The following is a 19,091-nucleotide window of genomic DNA, read 5'->3' on the forward strand; positions in this document are numbered from 1 at the left end:
GTCGGGTCCGACCCGGGTCCAAGAGCTTTTTGCTTATAAATTAAATTTTATTTTATTTTTAACGAGAGGGTCGGGTCTGCGACCTGCGGCTCAGGATCCAAACCCGACCGGACCCTTGCCTCTCACTAGGTATGGATCCACGGATTGGATCCAATGGTGGATCCCCTAAAAATACTCATATAATATATATTTTTATATATATTTAATCATGTATACGAATATATAGGGTATTTTACCTATATCCATATGGATCCTATCTGGGTATTGGATCCGAAATGTGGATCCCAAGCCCATATATACATTATACACGTAGTTATCTCTTGAATAAATTGCCTAATTAAAAAAAATTTGCACTTATGTAAGTACATATATGTTTTACGAGATAAATACATATATAAAGACCCCTCTATGGGTCCCGGATCCGCGACTTGGATCCCGGGCCCAAATCACTTTGTTATGAAATATATACCATAATATTTTTAAATAAAAGCCTAAAATTTAGGTCACAGAAAAGAAATCTGTAATCACGGCAGAATTCTGATCACACGCAATCAGCACAAGAAAGAACTCAGCAAAATTCTGATCACACGCAATCAGCACAGGAGAGAACTCAGCAATCACAACAACACAGGAAATGAAGATTTCTGTTGCTCCCAAACAGCAGGAACACAACACGAACACAGGAAAGATCTCACGTCATGGCAGGAACAAGACTCGGCAACAAAAGGTCACGGCAGGAGATCCAGATGAGGAGCTCAAGGGTTACAGCTCCACATCTTCTCCTTAGATCTGACGACAGATCTGGGTAACATCCCAGATCTGTTATCAGATCTTCCACAATCAAACAACACCAAACCTGATTTTAAGAAGTCGTAGATCACGCTCCCTGTTGATGAAGATCAGTCCCTGTTGATCACGCTCCCGAGATCGAGGGCTCTGGTACCATGTAGAAGAAGATGCGATGCACAGCCACCTGTGTGTGTAGAGAGAGAAAGAGAAAGAGAGAGACGGTTGCACAATAGAAAACTCGTTAACACTTAGATTAGGGCTTCTCTCTATATTAAATAGAGAGAGGCTAAAAAGAGAAATTACATCTAAGTCCTTATGAGAACAAAATTTCAAAAAAACTCTAATATAAAAGAACTTAAACTAAACACCACCTATTCTCAACAGTATGCATGATCAAAGGCTAGTGAACCTAGGTGAGGATGGATAAAGATGGTCCTTTTTTTCCTTTTTCACAATTTCCGTATCAGACAAAGGAGAATTAATTCTCCTTAAGATTGCTTACCTCAAGAGAGTTGGATACACATGCTTCTTTGGATTTTAGGGGCTTTAACAATGAACTCTTTTAATCCATTGTTTCCTTGAGGTTGGGGGAATTTTATCTTGTTAAATCTCATTTGAGCATAAATTTTGATATCAGCATATTCAAAGGGTACAAAGGGAAGATCATGAATAGAAATGTTTAGAAGGGAGTGTGAGAAGGGGTTGGGGAGCCTCAATGGTTGCTAGTGGGAGGCCAGTTATTGGGCAGCCTTAGCTCGAGATTGTGGGACTGGCAACAATCCTCTCCCCCAGACCCCATTTGATGCCAACATCAAGGCAAAAAATAAATTGAAAAGGCGCCTTGTCAAGCATGATTTTGGAGACTGAGTGAAGGCTTGAAAGAGATCTTTTGTGAAGTTAATGATTGAGCCACAAGAAAATGGTTAGTAGTTAATAAGGAGAAATCTCCAGTGTTATCTCTGTAGGAAGGAGAAAAAATTGGCCATACACCTATTCTGGTCATTCCCATTTTTCAAGGATCCATTTAAATTGACATGGTCAGACTGGAGTTTAGATGATACATGAATTTCACCATTGAGGCAGATGATCATAGCACCTGTGAATAGAAGTTAAATGAGAAAAAGTGGCACAATGAGGGTGATGGAGATCATTCTTGTGGTGCTTTGTCTGGTTAGGGTAAACAAAGGAACTTTCAAATTTCTGCCCGTTTACATTTGTATGCTAGGGAGGGTTCAAAGGACTAATGGATTCACTGGATCAGCCCTCCAAGAATAGGCCACTCTGCAGATTTGTAACCGTTAGGCCTTTTGCGCTATTTGAGGATCCTTTGTATCTTTTGGTTGACTGCTTGTCACCATTGCTCACTTCTTTTTTAAAGGTTTTCTTTTCACTCGGATTAAAAAAAATGCATCCAATAATCCATCCAAAATGAAAGAACTAGTACCTCAATGGGAGCTAAATTGTGCTTCTTAAATTTGCTCTTTTTGTAAGCTATGACCATGCAACCCCAGCGGTATGGAACTCCCCAGATCTTCCCATTAGGATCTACCTCTCCACCAGAGTTCCTACGCATATGAACCTGAGGGAGATGTCAAACACAACAGAGAAACTCAAAATTGCAGAAGGCTAGTAGCTAAATTCTGTTTGTCAAAATCATAAACAATGACCCAATTGCAGATTGCACCAAGCGGCTATTAACTGTGACAAATGACACTCATTTAGATGAATTCAACTGTTTTTTAGTTGTACAAGTTTTGGTGAACATTGGGATAGGCATCATATTATAATCATTAATCTCGTGATAAAGTCAAATTCAATTACAGTTCTAAAACATCACAGTATCAAGATCCTTGATTTTATAAAGTCATGAATGTTGATCTAAATTGCCTTTTCTACTAAGCAATCTATATAAATCATAGGGCTTACTGATTATGAAAAATTATGGTGTATACTAGATGGGAGTTGGCACATCCATTGCACCCTCTATATAGCTGTGCTCCATGTTTGCAGGTTTGAGGTAGAGATCATAACTTATGAACGGTTTTCATGCTTACTATTCATGCTTCAGTGTTTTATGATCATGATTTAAAGCTTTGCTTTAATGTTTATATTTTACCATTTAAGGATTAAGATAAAGAGCTCATCTTAAGCTTCTTTTCTTCACAACATCAAAAGAACCAGGATTTTGGAAAATGCTTTGGTAAATTTAATATCACAAATTCAACAGCAGCCATTTCCTGCTATTGGGTACTATCATCTAACAATCAAACTTGCCAAATTTGCCAATTCATAAATGTGTGAATTCCCAAGCAAAACTTAACCAAACTTTTGGATTCATTCTTGTAGTAATAAAGCAGAAAAAGATTATATGCAGCAGTAACTTTTTCAGTTCACCAATGTGTTGTATTCTCACCTTCCACTTATCATTTAAACAGTTAAACCAATCCTGCACTTCTGCACCTTTTAGTGGTTCAATCATGCCCCCACGTATTGCAAAATTTAGCCAAGAATCTGCAATGGTTACAATATCAGCTGCAATAGAAGACTTCAGACCAACATGTTTCCCTTTTGATGACACAGATAGTTCTTGAAAAATGGCATCAAGGCTGCCACGAAACTCTGTCTGAAGCTTTAACCTCCTTCCTTGTACTTGGATAAAATCCTATTACCATGGAATAATGAAAGAAGTTTATAGCCTTCCATATAAATATAACAATGTTAAACTAAAGGCTATGAAAAACAGTATATTGTGGCCGATGCAATTGTTTACATATCAGGAATTCAGTAGCAACAGTAGGTTGTTTACAATTAGAAAGATCCAGAAAATACATGCCTAGGCAAATAAGGTCATAGATACAGTAGATCTATTTATGTTCATGACTAAACCTATTGGAGAAATACAAATATAAGATCCAGCAGATTGTAACCCTTCAAAACAAAATGGAAAAGAAAAAGAGAAGAAAAGTGTCCGGTAAGCATGGCATTCCCGACACCCTTTGCTAGGAAGTTGATACATGTTTCAGAGTTAAAATGTGGACAAGAGTCCACTTAAAGGACATACTTGAAATCACAAACCCATAATAAAGTAGCAATTGTATAGGAGAAAAGAAGAATGCAGAACATTCACCTAAAAAGACAAAGTTTATGCTATTCAGAATGTCATACTTATTTCTTAATTCAGAATAGATATTGGACAATTATATTGCCTTCTGCACATTACCAGTTCAATAAATGCATGTTCTTTTTATGCACTTATTGACTTGAGACCCTATTGTATGAAGTATTATGCTTTCTGCGCACACAATACAATTCAGGAACTTCCTGATAAATAAGCATGCTGAAGTGCAACATGGAGAGTTTAAGGAAAGAGACAATCTACAAACTTTACTAGACTACAGGGCTACAAACAGTCCTACCCTGGATATTGGCAGAGATATTCCAGGTCAGCCTATAGATTAGGGCGCAGGTTGGCATATATGTTGGGGTTGATGTACATTCAGCTCCTTGCAACTGCCTGTATAAGACTGAACAAACTGCATATATGTTTGCATACGTTCAACAAAACCTCATGGTCAGAGTTATCTCCCTGGACGAGATTGTAAGCTGCATGGTTTGATCGCTGGTTTGATTGTAAGTATTCCAACTGAAATCTAATGAGTAAGTAATATAAGTCCCTCCTCCTATGGCCAATCCCAATCATCCTTTCTAAAAGCTGATCTTGCACAACACAATCAACAGGAGAAAAGATTACATATCAATTATGTTTAGTGATTTGACCAACAGAGATAAGATTCATAGATAAAGAAGGAACATGAAAAACTTGTGAGATATTCAAGTTGCTTTCAGAACAAGATCTGGAAGTAACCGATCCAACCTTGAAAACAGACATTGAGGGCCCATCTGCAGTGTGAAATGAGTCACTATAAGGATGACAGATAGTCAGAATAGACTCTTGTACAGTCATATAATGTGACGCACCCGAGTCTATTAACCAACTTGTACATATACTCAGAATACCCGCAGAAGCATTACCAAAAGAGATAGAAGGAGCTAGAGAAGAAAAAGGAACAATATCACAAGGCTGAGTAAGAGGTTAAGCACTAGACCAAAGATCTGAGGAGTTTCCTGCACAAGGAGTACAATGAGAATGGTCTCAAATGGCAAAATATTTTTGGGCTTATCAACTTCTCCAGCACAAGCAACGATGAGCGTCCCATAGTTCTTTTTCTTCAACATAGAGCAAGGCTTATTCATATGACCAAGCTTTTTACAATAAAAGCAACAGATAAAGCTCATGTCACTTTTGAATCTTTCATATCTTCTATTTGTCTGCCTCAAAACTCCAAAATCGTTACGCTCCATATCATTCCAACCCCAACTACAATTTAAGGGAGGTTGCACAAAGACAACAATCACAGCCAAACAAGATCCAAGAAATCTGTATATATCACCCAGCCAAAAATCCAAGCAGGACATCCGCTATAGTGTGCTTTTACCAAAGACAACCTGCAAATGACCACACTTAACAAAAGTCAATAACACACTACAAGTCACTCCTTCCAACAACACACCCTCAAATCTCCTTAAGAATGCTGCACAAAGGGTATCAACCACAGCAAACAAGAGTACTCAATGTTCTAAAAGACCAAAAGAGAGGACAGCATACAATACTTCCAACGACACACCGCAAGATTTAAGCTATAGGAACAAGATAATAAGATAGACTTACCAAGAAACACACCAACAGTGTAAAAATCAACAACAACAACAACAACTACGCCTTCATCCCAAAACAATTGGGGTCGGCGATATGAACCAACAAAGAAAATCATTCTGGGTCTTCCACATGAATCCTTTGAAAAGGAGTGTGTACACACGACTGGGTTTGGATCTTATCCAAACCCAATAAGATCCAAACCCAATCAGAGTTCATCCAACTAGCACTCTAATTAGCACATGTTCATTAAAGTCACTAATGGCATTTTGTAATTTACATTTCTTGTATGATGGGTATTTTCGTACCCTAGTAATTGTAACAGCATGTATTTAACGTGAAGCCCAATACCACAGTCGAGTGATTCATTTTTTGGGGAAAATCCTGCAGCTTTCTCTTCTCTCTCTCCCATTCGGTTGCTCTTGTGTATGAAACAGGGAACCACGATTTCTATCATGGTATCAGAGCTACAGATCCAAGCTTAAGGATCTTATTCCTTCATCCAGTAAAGTCTCTTCCCACTCACTTGCCTTTGAATCATCTCTCCTACTTGTTTCTCTGCATATTTCTGTTTCACTGTTTGTTGAACAACCTTCTTTCATTAGCCTACCTGTTTCTTTCTCTACATATTTCTGTTTCACTTCATCCTACATATTTCACTGTTTCCTCTCTATTTTCTTCACGTTATCATATTTCACTGTTATCATATTTGCCTTTGAATCATCCGGCATATTTTTGTCTCCTTTTTGACTTGTCACTGCACGTGATCTTATATGTTAACAGCACAAATACTCACGCAAGATCAGATTCACATCATTTGATCTTTGCGTGAATAGGGTCACGTTAAATATTTTTTCTTTTACAAGTTGACTGCATATCAAATTCAAATCTTGTTGTCCTGATTAACTAATATTACATTAGTTGATCTTTCTTTATCTTCTTCTTTGTTTCACACTGTCTGTTTCTATCCCAGAGTTATAAATCCATATTCTGAAATTACACACGTTAATTTTAAAGTAACGTGTCTCTTTGATCAAACTCTAATTCAAAACAGTTTCTTGGTAAATAGTTTTGGTTTTCTACCTCAGTTTTATCATTCAAAAAGGCTTGCAGCAGAATTTCTGATATTAAGTTTCTGTTCTAATTTTCATTAGATCTCAACTGCAATTGGGTCCTTGTCGTAAAGTCATTTTCTTAATTCTTATCTCTTCTTATATTTTTGGTTTCGATAGAATATGGACTCATTTCCTCACTCTCAGTTTAGTCTTTCCTCAAACTTTCTTAGTCAACTCGTGTCTGAGAAACTCAACAATTCCAATTTTCTAACTTGGAAGCAACAAATCATTCCATTCATAAGAAGTCAGGACCTTTCTGGACATCTGGATGGCTCTGTTCCTGTTCCTCCAGAGTTCGTATCACAAGAAGCAAAGAATGGTGAGGGAGATCCTTCTATTACCTATGTCAGAAATCCAAGATATGTATCCTGGATGAAGCGAGATCAGGCGCTGGTTGCCTACATCACTTCTACATTATCACAAGAAGTGCTTGTGGCAATTCCAGATGACTGCTCTGCAATGCAATTATAGCATCGATTGGTTCAGACATATTCTCAAGTTTCTCAGGCCAGAATATTATTTTTGAAGAAAGAATTTCAAATGTTAAGAAAGGACTCCATGACCATTATGGAGTACTTGAACAAAATAAAGACCATTACAGATCGGCTGGCCATCGTGGGATGTGCAGTTAGTGACAAAGATATGGTGCAGCAGACTTTGAGTGGGCTGGGATCGGATTATCATATGATGGTTACTTCCTTATTGTGTTTGCCAGAGTTACCTGGTTTTGAAGATCTTCGTGCCAAACTTTTGCAGTATGAAATGACCCTAAAGGGATTTTCTGAAGATACTCATTCTCAAGGTGGAGCACACACTGTTTTTGCCACAGGAGTTGCATATGGGCGAGAACGTGGTACATATGATTTTCGAGATAGAAGGAGTCAAGAAAGAAATGGACAAGGAAGTCGTGGAATATTACCTACACCTAATATTCATCCCAGTGGGCAAAGGCAAAGACCAATACCGACCTGTTTTCTATGCAATAAAATGGGGCATATCAAAGCAAATTGTTGGTTTAATCCTCAAAATAAAGGTAAACGGCCAGAGACAAGCAAGGGGCCAGATAAACTGAAGAACAGTGATGAAGTGAAGGAGTTGTTACTCTCTGCTTTAGCTGAATTGAACTTAAAGCAAAATGATCAGGGCACTTGGTATGTTGATTCTGGTGCAGCCACTCATGTCACTGGTGATGTTGGTAAGCTCCTAACTTGTGTTCCCTATGCTGGTAAAAATAGTATAGTCACTGGAGATGGGTCTCACCATTGTATTTCCCACATTGGAAACTCTGTCATACCTATGTCTACTTCTTCCCTTGCTTTTTCAAATGTCATTTATGCTCCGAATATCAAGAAAAATATTGTTTCTGTCTCTAAGCTTGTTGATGACATCAATGCCTTAGTTGAGTTTACTCCTTTTTCTGTTCGTGTCAAGGATCTTCACACGAGGGAAACGTTCGCTGAAGGAAAGCGACAATGGAATATGTACGTGTTTCAAGAGAATCCTTCCACTTCGAAGCTCGCATCATCATCTTCTTCAGCTTCTTCTAAAAATGTTTTTAGCCTTTCTGAGTGTAATAAGCCAAATATTTGGCATGGTCGTTTGGGTCATTGTAGTAGTCGTTTTATTGAAAAGCTTGTTTCTAGCAGTCTTATTCCCAAGTCAAGTCTAAATTTAAATGTTGATGATAAGAAATGTTCTAGTTGTCTTCAATGTAAGAGTCATGTCCTTCCATTTCATTCTATTAATAAAAGAGCTTCAAAGCCTTTTGAAATTATTTGTTCTGATGTTTGGGGTCCGGCTCCAGTTCCCTCCATGTCTGGCATCAGGTATTACCTCATTTTTGTTGATAACTATTCTCGGTATACATGGATCTTCTTTATGAAATGTAAGTCTGAAACATTCAAGTTATTTCAGAATTTTCATTCCTTTGATCAAAATCAATTCTCTGATAATATCCTTTGTTTCCAATGTGATGGAAGGGGTGAATTCTCCTCAAATGACTTTATTAAATTTCTCCAGACAAACAGAATACGTAGGCAGATGTCTTGTCCTCATACACCTCAACAAAATGGGATTGTTGAACGCAAGCATCGCCATATTGTCGAGAGTGACATGAGCATGATGCATGATAGTAACCTTCCAGTTACCTTCTGGGCAGAGGCTTTTCATTCAGTCGTTCATATCATAAATCGATTGCCCATGAATATCTTGGAAAACAAATCACCCTACCTTTTCTTACATGGTGTTCATCCAAATTATCATGATTTGCGAGTATTCGGGTGTGTATGTTATGTTCATGTTGACAGTTCAATGCTACATAAGTTTCAGGATAAGGCCTTGAAGTGCAGATTCGTAGGGTATGTTGATGATTATAAATGGTACAGATGCTATGATCCCATGGGCAAGCGTATCAAAATATCCAGGAATGTTGTATTTGATGAATTGAATTTTGATCACAAGGTTGACAACCTTCCTGAAATTGAAGTTTATCACCCCTGGTTGAACTCTGACCTCTTCTCTAGTGTTAATGATGTTTGTCCTTCAGAATGTAATAAAAGAGATGAGAGAAACATGTCTGATGATGTACAGACGACTCAGGAAAGTGTCATTTTCGATCCACTCTTGCCTCCCGAAAAGTATAAAGGCATTGTTTACTCTCGACGTGAGAAGGGGATTCTTCCTAATTCTAATCAAGAGATGAATTCTTCTTCTACTCCCAGAAGATCCACTCGACCCCGACATCCTATTGATAGATGGGTAAGTTATGAGAATTTCACTATGGATTTTCAACTCTTCTTAACCTCTCTAGGTAAGGAAGATCAGCCCACGACTTTCTATTAAGCAGCAAATTCTAAGCGATGGATTGAAGCTATGAATGAAGAAATGGAGGCTCTTCATGAATGTGGCACTTGAGAGATTGTTCCCAGACCACATGATCGAAATGTAGTTGGGTCCAAGTGGGTGTACAAAATAAAGTATAAGCTGGATGGTACTATTGAGCGATATAAGGCTAGGCTAGTTGCCAAGGGATTCACCCAGAAGCAAGGACAAGATTACGATGAGACCTTCAGTCCGGTTGTGAAAATGAGTATTATTTGAATCATACTATCATTTGCTATTGAACATCAGTGGATTATCAGTCAATTGGATGTAAAAAATGCATTTTTACATGAAACTCTTAAGGAAGAAGTGTACATGGAACAACTCACTGAGTATGCAGAAGGGAACTCCAGAGAATATGTGTTTCGATTAAAGAGAGCTATATATGGTTTGAAGCAAGCCTCTCGATCTTGGTTTGACAGTTTTTCTCTTGAAATAGAAAAATATGGTTTTAGTTGTTCGCTTCTTAATCATTCACTTTTCATATTCAAATGTAACGACACAATTACCTTATTATTGATATATGTAGATGACATAATCATTACAGGTAGCTCTGCGGAACACATTGAGCAGGTCAAAGAACTCCTGAACCACAGGTTCAAGATGAAAGACCTTGGTAAACTGCGATATTTTCTTGGAGTAGAAGTTGACAGAACTATTGAAGGCATGACACTTACCCAACATAAGTATACCATTGATGTTCTCAGCAAAGCAGGTATGAAAGATTGCAAGCCTCTAAGCACACCCAGTGTACTTCATCAGAAACTCAGTTCTAGAGATGGCGATTTATATGAGGATCCTACAGGATATCGCAGGATAGTGGGGATGCTTCACTATCTCACTTTTACTCGCCCTGATATTGTCTATTCAGTCAATCAGGTATCTCAGTTTATGCATGAACCGCGTATTGGACATATGGAAGTTGTTAAACGCATTCTTCGATATTTGAAGGGAACTATTGAAGATGGTCTTTTGTACAGAAAGAGTATGAATGAACATAATATGCATGAACTTCTTGTTTACACAGATGCAGACTGGGCAGGAGATCCAGATGAGCGTAGGTCAGTGTCAGGATACTGTATTTTCGTTGGCCTAAATCTTGTATCTTGGAGCAGTAGAAAACAAACGGCTATTGCCAGATCAAGCACAGAAGCTGAATACAGATCAATGGCAGCTGCTACAGCTGAAGTAACATGGATTAGACATTTGTTGACAGAAGTAGGAGAATCAATATCTAAATGTATTCTCCTATGTGACAATCAAAGTGCCATCAACATGCCATTCAATCCTATCTACCACAGTCGTGCCAAGCATATTGAAATTGATCAACATTTTGTAAGACAGAAAGTCGAAGAGAAGGAAATTGAACCAGAATTTGTTCGGACTACTGATCAAGTTGCTCACTTGTTTACCAAAGGGCTTATCAAGGACCAATTCTGGATGTTGAAAGGCAAGTTGTTCATGGTTCAAAACCATGTACAACTTGAGGGAGGATGAAAAGGAGTGTGTACACACGACTGGGTTTGGATCTTATCCAAACCCAATCTGAGTTCATCCAACTAGCACTCCAATTAGCACATGTTCATTAAAGTCACTAATGGCATTTTGTAATTTACATTTCTTGTATGATGGGTATTTTCGTACCCTAGTAATTTTAACAGCATGTATTTAACGTGAAGCCCAATACCACAGTCGAGTGATTCATTTTTTGGGGAAAATACTGCAGCTTTCTCTTCTCTCTCTCCCATTCGGCTGCTCTTGTGTATGAAACAGGGAACCACGATTTCTATCATCCTTCTCCTCCATTCATTTTTATCCAATGCCATGTCCTCGGTGAGGTTCAAAGCATTCATATCCTTTCCTATCACCTTCATCCATGTCTTCCTAGGCCTACCTCGACCTCTTTTAACTAATATATTTTACCACTTCTCCATCCTTCTAACTGGAGCATCATTAGGCCTTCACCGAATATGTCCAAACCACCATAAACGATTCTCTCTCATCTTATTTTCAATGGGAGCAACGCCTACCTTCTTATGTATCTCCTCGTTCTGAATCTTATCTTTTATTGTATTTCCACACATCCATCTAAGCATACGCATCTCAGCTACACTCATTTTTTAAATATGATGTCTCTTGGCAGCCCAACATTCTCTACCAAATAGTAAAGCGAGCCTAATAGTCGTCCTATAAAACTTTCCCTTCAACCGCAATGGCATTCTACGATCGCACAACACTCCAGTTGCACTCTTCCATTTCATCCACCCAACCTTTATCCTATGATTTACATCTCCATCAATTTCTCCATACTTTTGAATGATAGATCCCAAACATTTGAAACAATCATCCACCGGTATTTCTTGCTCACCAAGCTTCACTACACTCCCATCACTACTTTGTTGCTTACTAAATCGACATTTCATGTATTCTGTCAGTCTGTCTTACTCTTACTCAACTTAAAACCTCTTGCTTCCAATGTCTGTCTCCATAATTCTAACTTAGCATTAACCCCAGCTCTAGACTCATCAATCAAAACAATACACCACGGCACATTTTCTTGAATTGATCTCATAAGCTCATCCATCACTATAGCAAAATAGGAAAGGGCTTAAAGCAGATCCTTGATGTAACCCAACCGCTATAGGAAAATTGGTTGTCACCCCTCCACAAGTGCGGACGTTGGTTACTACTCCTTCATACATATCTTTAATTATACTAATGTACTTGAGAAAAACACCTTTCTTAATCATTGTCCACCAGAGAACGTCCCTAGGTACTCTATCGTAAGCCTTCTCCAAATCAATAAAAACCATATGCAAATCTTTGTTCCTCTCTCTATTTCTCTCAATAAGTTGTCTAAGAAGATGTATAGCTTCCATAGTTGATCTTCCAGGCATAAAACCAAATTGATTCTCCGATATCATGACAACCTTCCTCAACCTACACTCAATCACCCTCTCCCAAAGTTTCATAGTATGATTCATGAGTTTTATACCACGATAGTTTATACAATCTTGTATATCACCCTTATTCTTATATAGAGGCACCAAAGTACTCTTCCTCCACTCATTAGGCATCTTATTTGTCCGCCAAATCTTGTTAAAAAGATTTGTCAACCATTCTAAACCTTTTTCTCCCAAGCATTTCCAAGCCTCGATAGGTATACCATCTGGGCCAACTGCCCTTCTTGATTTCATTTTCTTCAAAGCCTCTGCAATTTCTTTCTTTTGAATCTTGCGCATGAAGTCACGATTCATCTCATGAAAAGGAATGGAAAAGTCTCCAAGATCCTGAGCAGAAATCAATAACTATATAATTCTTGGTTATATAGTTATTGATTTCTCATCACATATAATAGTAATTTATGTTTTGCAAAATTATTTTTTAATTATGTGAGATTTATGATTTTTCATAAGAATTTCGTGATTAACATATAAGTTAACTTTTTAAATACGATTTCTTGCTAAATTAATGATCTTTGCTTAAAAACTCTTGTGTTTGGTTTTTTTGGCAAAACTTTTTGTAACTTATATAATTCTTGTATAAGTTAATGTTCTTTGCTATATTCTTTGATTTTCTCATCTAAATCTTTGTAGCTTACCTCTTTATGAATCCTAAGTAGTTCTTGTTAATGATAAAAACTCCTAAAGATGTTTCAATGATTTTGGTTTATTTAAAGGTTTTTTGTGATAAATAGGTTGTTCGAACCATTGTAAAAGATTTTTTAAAAGAATTTCTCACACTATATAGAATGATAGTGTTGTCTATTACATCTTTTTGGTATAAAAGATTTCGTTAATTTTATTGATACAACTTTACAAACTTGTTGGTTTGTATTTTTCACATAAGATTTCAAAACATCTTGTTTATATCTCTAAAGATGTCAATGTTGACCATCATATGGTCCTCTTTGTCCTAAATTACATTTATCAAGCATATAATTGCATAATTAAATGTTTGAGAAATCTCAAGGATTGCTCTTTTTATAAAGTGCATACTTGCTCCCTTTTGTGTGTTTTTGTATTTTATATACATTTGTTTCTCAAATAGTTGCGCTTGTATGCATTTCCTCTTTTCTATGAAATACATGCCTTAGTGCATGTTTGTTTACACCTTGGTGTGTATTTGTTCAAATATTGTATGAGTGCCCTCGTGCACATCTTTTTGTGCTTGCATATGTATTGTCTCTTCGTAGACATTTCTTACATTATGAAGCTTTTATGCACATTTCTTTTTGTGAAAAATATAATGAATTTAGATATTGACCCTTTTTAAAATCATTATAAAACATGATAAGTACTTATAGCACTTTGTACGTTTCCGCATATCTCATCACAATCAAAGGATATTTAAAACTTGTTGTATGGGATTTTTATCCCAAATCTATAAATTTTCAAGTACTATTGAATATTCTTTTTTTGAGTTTTGAGTTAAAACTCTCTTTGTGAACCATTACGGTTCTTGTGAATCCTTTGATTAAAAAGCTTGATTGTCTTGATTATCCCAAGATGTATTATTCATGTCATTATGTTTGTTGCCAAGGTATTCTTTTGACTTTTAATGGCACTTATTTTATCCATCACATGTTGTCATATGATGCATCAATTCTTTTATGGCCCTATTGTTATATTAGAGATTTTTGAGGTGAGTTATGGGCACCTCGTGTTATATCATTCTAGATTGTCCACTTGCCATATTATAGATGGTGATTGAGGTGAGTTATGGGCACCTTAGGACTCTAGAATGAGTTGGTATATGATCTCTAATTATGAGTGTGGCACTCATTGTTATGTCATTTTAGTTTGTCCACTTACCATATTATAGATGGTGGTTGATGTAACGCCTTAAATTTCAAACTTGCTAACCTTTTCAGAAAAACAGGCAAGAGACTAGAAATATCTCTTTCCTTCAGAGTTTGATTATGAAATCAGCGGAATATTTTTCGTTGATAAATCATAACGCAAGCTGACAACTTTGGGCACGTTAGTTAAAAGAACCAAAATTCACAAGATTCGGATATCTTAAGGGAAATCCGATACAAACCCAAGCGTCCAGGACGCGAGCTAAGAGCAGGAAGAAAAAGTCTTGAAGCCATTTTGCTATCGCGCCATCGCCTGTAGTGTACCTAATCATCACCAGTACCCATAGAATGGGTTAGTTTCGCGAAAAACTAGTAGGTGCACAAGAAAGACTACAAGGAACTGAATTAAGTACATTTAATTCAGTAGGTTACGCAGTTTAAAGCAGATATGCAGTTAAACAGGTAAGCAATGCAAGCAGGTGAATAGTGTAAACATGTAAGCAGTACAAGCGAAAGGTGTGCGAGCGAGTGAGTAGTGCAAGCGAGTAAGCAATGCAAATGCGTAAGTAGTGCAAACAATAAGCAGTTCAACGCAAGCAGTTCAAAGCAAGTAAGCAGTGCAACTGACCAACGCAGCATACGATCAATTTGATCGTAAGCTGTGAACTACTACGCAACAAGCTTGTCCTCGTTCCTAGAACGAGGTCTCTGCATCTAATCACCATCAGGACATCGTTTGTCGCTCACTACTTCTAACAAACGCTTTGTCCTGAACAACCTTAATCTATTCTCATCTCTCAAAGTCTTACGCGGCTAACTGTCATCGGTTATGACGCACTTAGGCGTCATACCTTCTCAGAGAAGCTCACCCTTCCGTAGAAGGTCCAAAACATGATCACTAACTCAAATCACTAATGATCTGATTCTTACATCTGAGTCATGCATGTAATCATGATAAAACAGAAGGCCGAAACTATGAATTCATAGTTGGCTATCACAAACAATCTCAGAAGATCGTCACAGCTCACCATAACTTTTTATGGTAAGCGAAAACACAAGATCCACGTCGGATCGTTCGGTCCGAGAGATATACGACCGGACAAGGAATTACCGCCCTAGAGGGTATACCTGATCTTGGACCCTACACTTCCTCACAGGAGTTCACCGTCTTTGCAGCTACCCGTTCGTGGACAGTGTACATTCTCACAGAGATCTCACACTCTAGCCGTGTCACCCGATCTGGGAAATGTATAACCTCACAGCGAAACCTTTGGAAAACCGATCCCCAACATATGTCATATCCAATGAAAATCATTGTGATACACGCATCAACACAAAAGACCGCTCTTGGGGTCGATAGCTACTAATACCAACAACAACATCAACGCCGAATCACCTGGACTGGGAAATGTATAACCTCACAAGGAATTCGGCTCTAGATGGTATACCTGATCTTGGACCATACACTTCCTCACAGGAGTTCACCGTCCTTGCGGCTACCCGTTCGTGGACAGTGTACATCCTCACAGAGAATCTACCACTCTAGCCGGGTACCTGGTCTTGATCATACACGCTCTCTCGCAGATAATCCTTTGGAGATCGGGTGCTCGTCAGACACCCTACTCGGTGATACGCATCTATACAATCGACTGCTCCGAACAGTTGACTGCTCTCGAGGTCAGTAGCCACAATATGGGCACAAGCATGTATATCAGCAATATGCATTGTATCACTCCGCGCAGAAGCATATAATTCTACGCATCGTATGATTGCCACGAGGAATATTGCAATCCTCAAATAGGCCCTCAAAGCATGTGTAAACGACACATGAGAACGCGCAGATATGGCAATTCAGTTGATTTTATGGGCGAAGGGTAACTAACTTTACCCGTCAGCCAAACAAAACAACTGAATAAGACAAGCACTCATAGCAATACTCGTAAAACATATAATTACCATAAAATGGCTCAGTCCATGAACAAGTAATTAAATTAATCGTAAGGCATAAACCATTACATCACAAGCCATTCATAAGCAATCATACGACAACAATTATATCACAATATGTAAGCAGCTTATAAGACAAGCGATCACATCAATCCTAGTTGCCACCAGTTCGGAGATTACGAGCTGTATGCAATCACATCAATCATAAGAGATGCAAGCCAACAAGTGCTACGCTACAATAAGCACCAAACAGTAGGACCAAGGGATAAAGCAAGTCACATGCTAATATGTAGCAACTGGCATAATGCTACTATTATAAGCATTTAACTAGTATGAGAAACTCCTTATTACTCAGTAAAGAACTGCGTAAGCAGTTTAACCAACTAGAGTAACGCCTTGACAGGCGTACACAGCTCAACGAGTAGCATATTGAACTATCGAGCAAGCAAGCGAATTAGTAGTGCAGGCGAAGCAGTAGTGCAAGCGAATCAGTAGTGCAAGCGAATCAGTAGTGCAAGAAAAGCAGTAGTGCAAGTGAAGCTCACGACTCAACGACCAGTGTGAACAGACCTTATGTTTCGATAATTACGAACCTGCGGGTACGCGCAGGCAAAACGTAGACCCAACTGAAACTAGTTCGGGCGTCTGTTATTCTATGTATTTTCAATAACCCGAATAGCTAGTTGAGTTCGCTCCAAAGGTACGGCTTTAACCGAGAGAGGATTCCCCAAAGGAGGCTGTGCCACGGACGCATCCAACTTCTGCAGAAGTGTTGAGCTAACTAATGTAGCCCCTTTCCCCTAACTCCAATGACTGGGGAGGCCGGATCGTTGCCCGTAGGGTGGTTGTTAACAACCTATCCATTGGAGTTTGTACCGCTCTGTCCTCTCCCTTGACAGACACAAAGAAGCGAATAGGTACGTTAGGGGTTGCTTAACTAACGACCCATTCTATGTAGTGGTATTTAAACCACCCGAGCATCTTGCATATGAAGGCGAATGTGAGGCCATTTATGTGATTACAACATTTTGCATTTAGCGTTGTTCGAGGTCGCACGACCGTCTCATCCGATCATCGCAGTACTAGACGTGTCGTGCACGACTACAAGTACTCTAGGATGAAGGGGGTATAGCTCCTCAATAGAAGCCTCAACAGGAGTGTTTCACAAAGATGTAAAGTTTATCTACTTTACTTTATCTTTTGAAACAGCAGTACCTTGTGCCAACATTATGCATGTGATTATCTCGAATCACACCCGCTATCGGGGTATCTACATGTCTCGCATGACTTGATACCGGCCTCGATAAACGGGATACGGGTTTCTCAACAGAACACTCGCTAAGAAGTTCGCTTGAACCCCCAATTCGGGATCACCCGAGATATGCCAAAAAGGCAAGCAGAAACAGCCAGTCACATCCTTCCAAATGCTTCGATTTGGAGCAGTCATCGATGCTTTTACGCAGCTCCCTGAAATCTCAAGTCGACTCTGCAGGACTGCACACACGAAGAGCCAGGATCCTTGCGAGGTATCCCTCTCCTTAGACGAGGATGTGTCGTTCGCCCCCGACTGAACTCTTGTCGCAAGAGGGAGAGGGGTAAATGCCCCTTGCATCCTCCACGAGGATGCATTTAAGGCATACGCAAAGATCAAGAACCTGCACGTCATCTGCAATAGCAAGGCAATACCAACACTATGCAAAGGCAAGAGCCTAGGCGCAAAGCGCGACGGCAAGGTAAAGGCGGTAAGCAGAAGTGCAACGCAAACCCCCGGCACAACGCGCAACGGCAAAGTAAAGACCGTAAGCAGGAGTGCAACGCAGAACCTTTGCGTGATGCACGACGGCAAAGTAAAGGACAAGGATCGCGAAACCGCGTCCTTGAGTTAAATGTGTACTCATATAAATATATATGATATATATATGCATATATATTTATTTAATTGTCTCTTTTTAGTTAATTGAGCTCAATTCAATTGTCCAAGTCTTCTGTGTAATCTTCCCCTACCTTTGAGAGTTGCAAGCTTGCTGTCGTCCGCGGATGTACGCGATTGGCGGCTCGGGTCGCGGAGCGCGAGCGGGATCCGTCGTACGAGCTGCAAAAGTAACGATCTTAGCAAGCTAATACCAAAATGAAAAGTCAGAGGCACTATCGCCGCCCTGACGTAAGGGAAACAGAGGCATGGGCATCGTGCGCATGCGCACCTCTATAAGCGCAAGAAGCAGAAGCAGGGGCTGCGAGCCCCTGCTGACTTGCTGTCAGCGGACTCCGAGGAGGCAGGGGGGTGCACCCCTGCCCTCATAAAGCGAGGGCAAGCAGGGTTGCGCTCCTGCCTGACAAGGTAGAAGAGAGGCAAGGGCAGAGCCCCTGCCTGTCAGCAACGAAGGGGAGGCAGGGGGCTTCGCCCCTGCTAGACGACATACAAAGAGGGAGGCAAGGGGGCCTTGCCCCCGCCTGCCGAAGAACAACAGAGGCAGGGGCGATGCCCCTGCCTAAAGAGAGAAAAGGCACAGGGAGGGGGCTCGACCCCTCCCCTGAACGACGAGGGCACAAGGAGGGGGATTGACCCCTCCCCTGACCAAAAGAGGAAGCAAGGAGGGTTCAACCCTCCCCTGCTGTCAAAGGGAGCAAAAAGGGGTCGACCCTCCCCTGCTGTCGAAGGGAGCAGGGAGGGGTTGACCCTCCCCTGCTGTCAAAGGGAGCAGGGAGGGGTTGACCCTCCCCTGCTGTTAGGGGACGCAGGGAGGAGGGGCTCGGCCCCCTCCCCTGTCAACACAAAGAGCATGGAGGGGGCTCAGCCCCTCCCCTACCGTAACACGAAGCAGGGAGGGGGCTCAGCCCCTCCCCT

General features: G+C 39.8%; 1 protein-coding gene across 2 annotated transcripts in view; it reads right to left on the reverse strand.

The window, feature by feature from the left end:
* The window catches only part of LOC149822510 (putrescine-binding periplasmic protein-like protein), a 175,184-nt gene that overhangs the window by 71,352 nt on the left and 84,741 nt on the right, over window positions 1-19,091 (reverse strand). Inside the window, exons 3-4 of one of the 2 annotated variants that reach the window (XM_089981597.1) lie at window positions 3,203-3,451; window positions 2,234-2,368 (exon numbers count right to left, since the gene is read on the reverse strand). In XM_089981597.1, coding sequence (XP_089837723.1) covers window positions 2,234-2,368; window positions 3,203-3,451 — 384 coding nt within the window. The remainder of the gene's footprint in view (window positions 1-2,233; window positions 2,369-3,202; window positions 3,452-19,091) is intronic. The other variant, XM_089981598.1, reaches the window with a different exon arrangement.

The sequence above is a fragment of the Nuphar pumila genome, chromosome 11, assembly GCF_984573655.1.
Source record: "Nuphar pumila chromosome 11, dmNupPumi1.hap1.1, whole genome shotgun sequence".
NCBI lineage: Eukaryota > Viridiplantae > Streptophyta > Magnoliopsida > Nymphaeales > Nymphaeaceae > Nuphar > Nuphar pumila.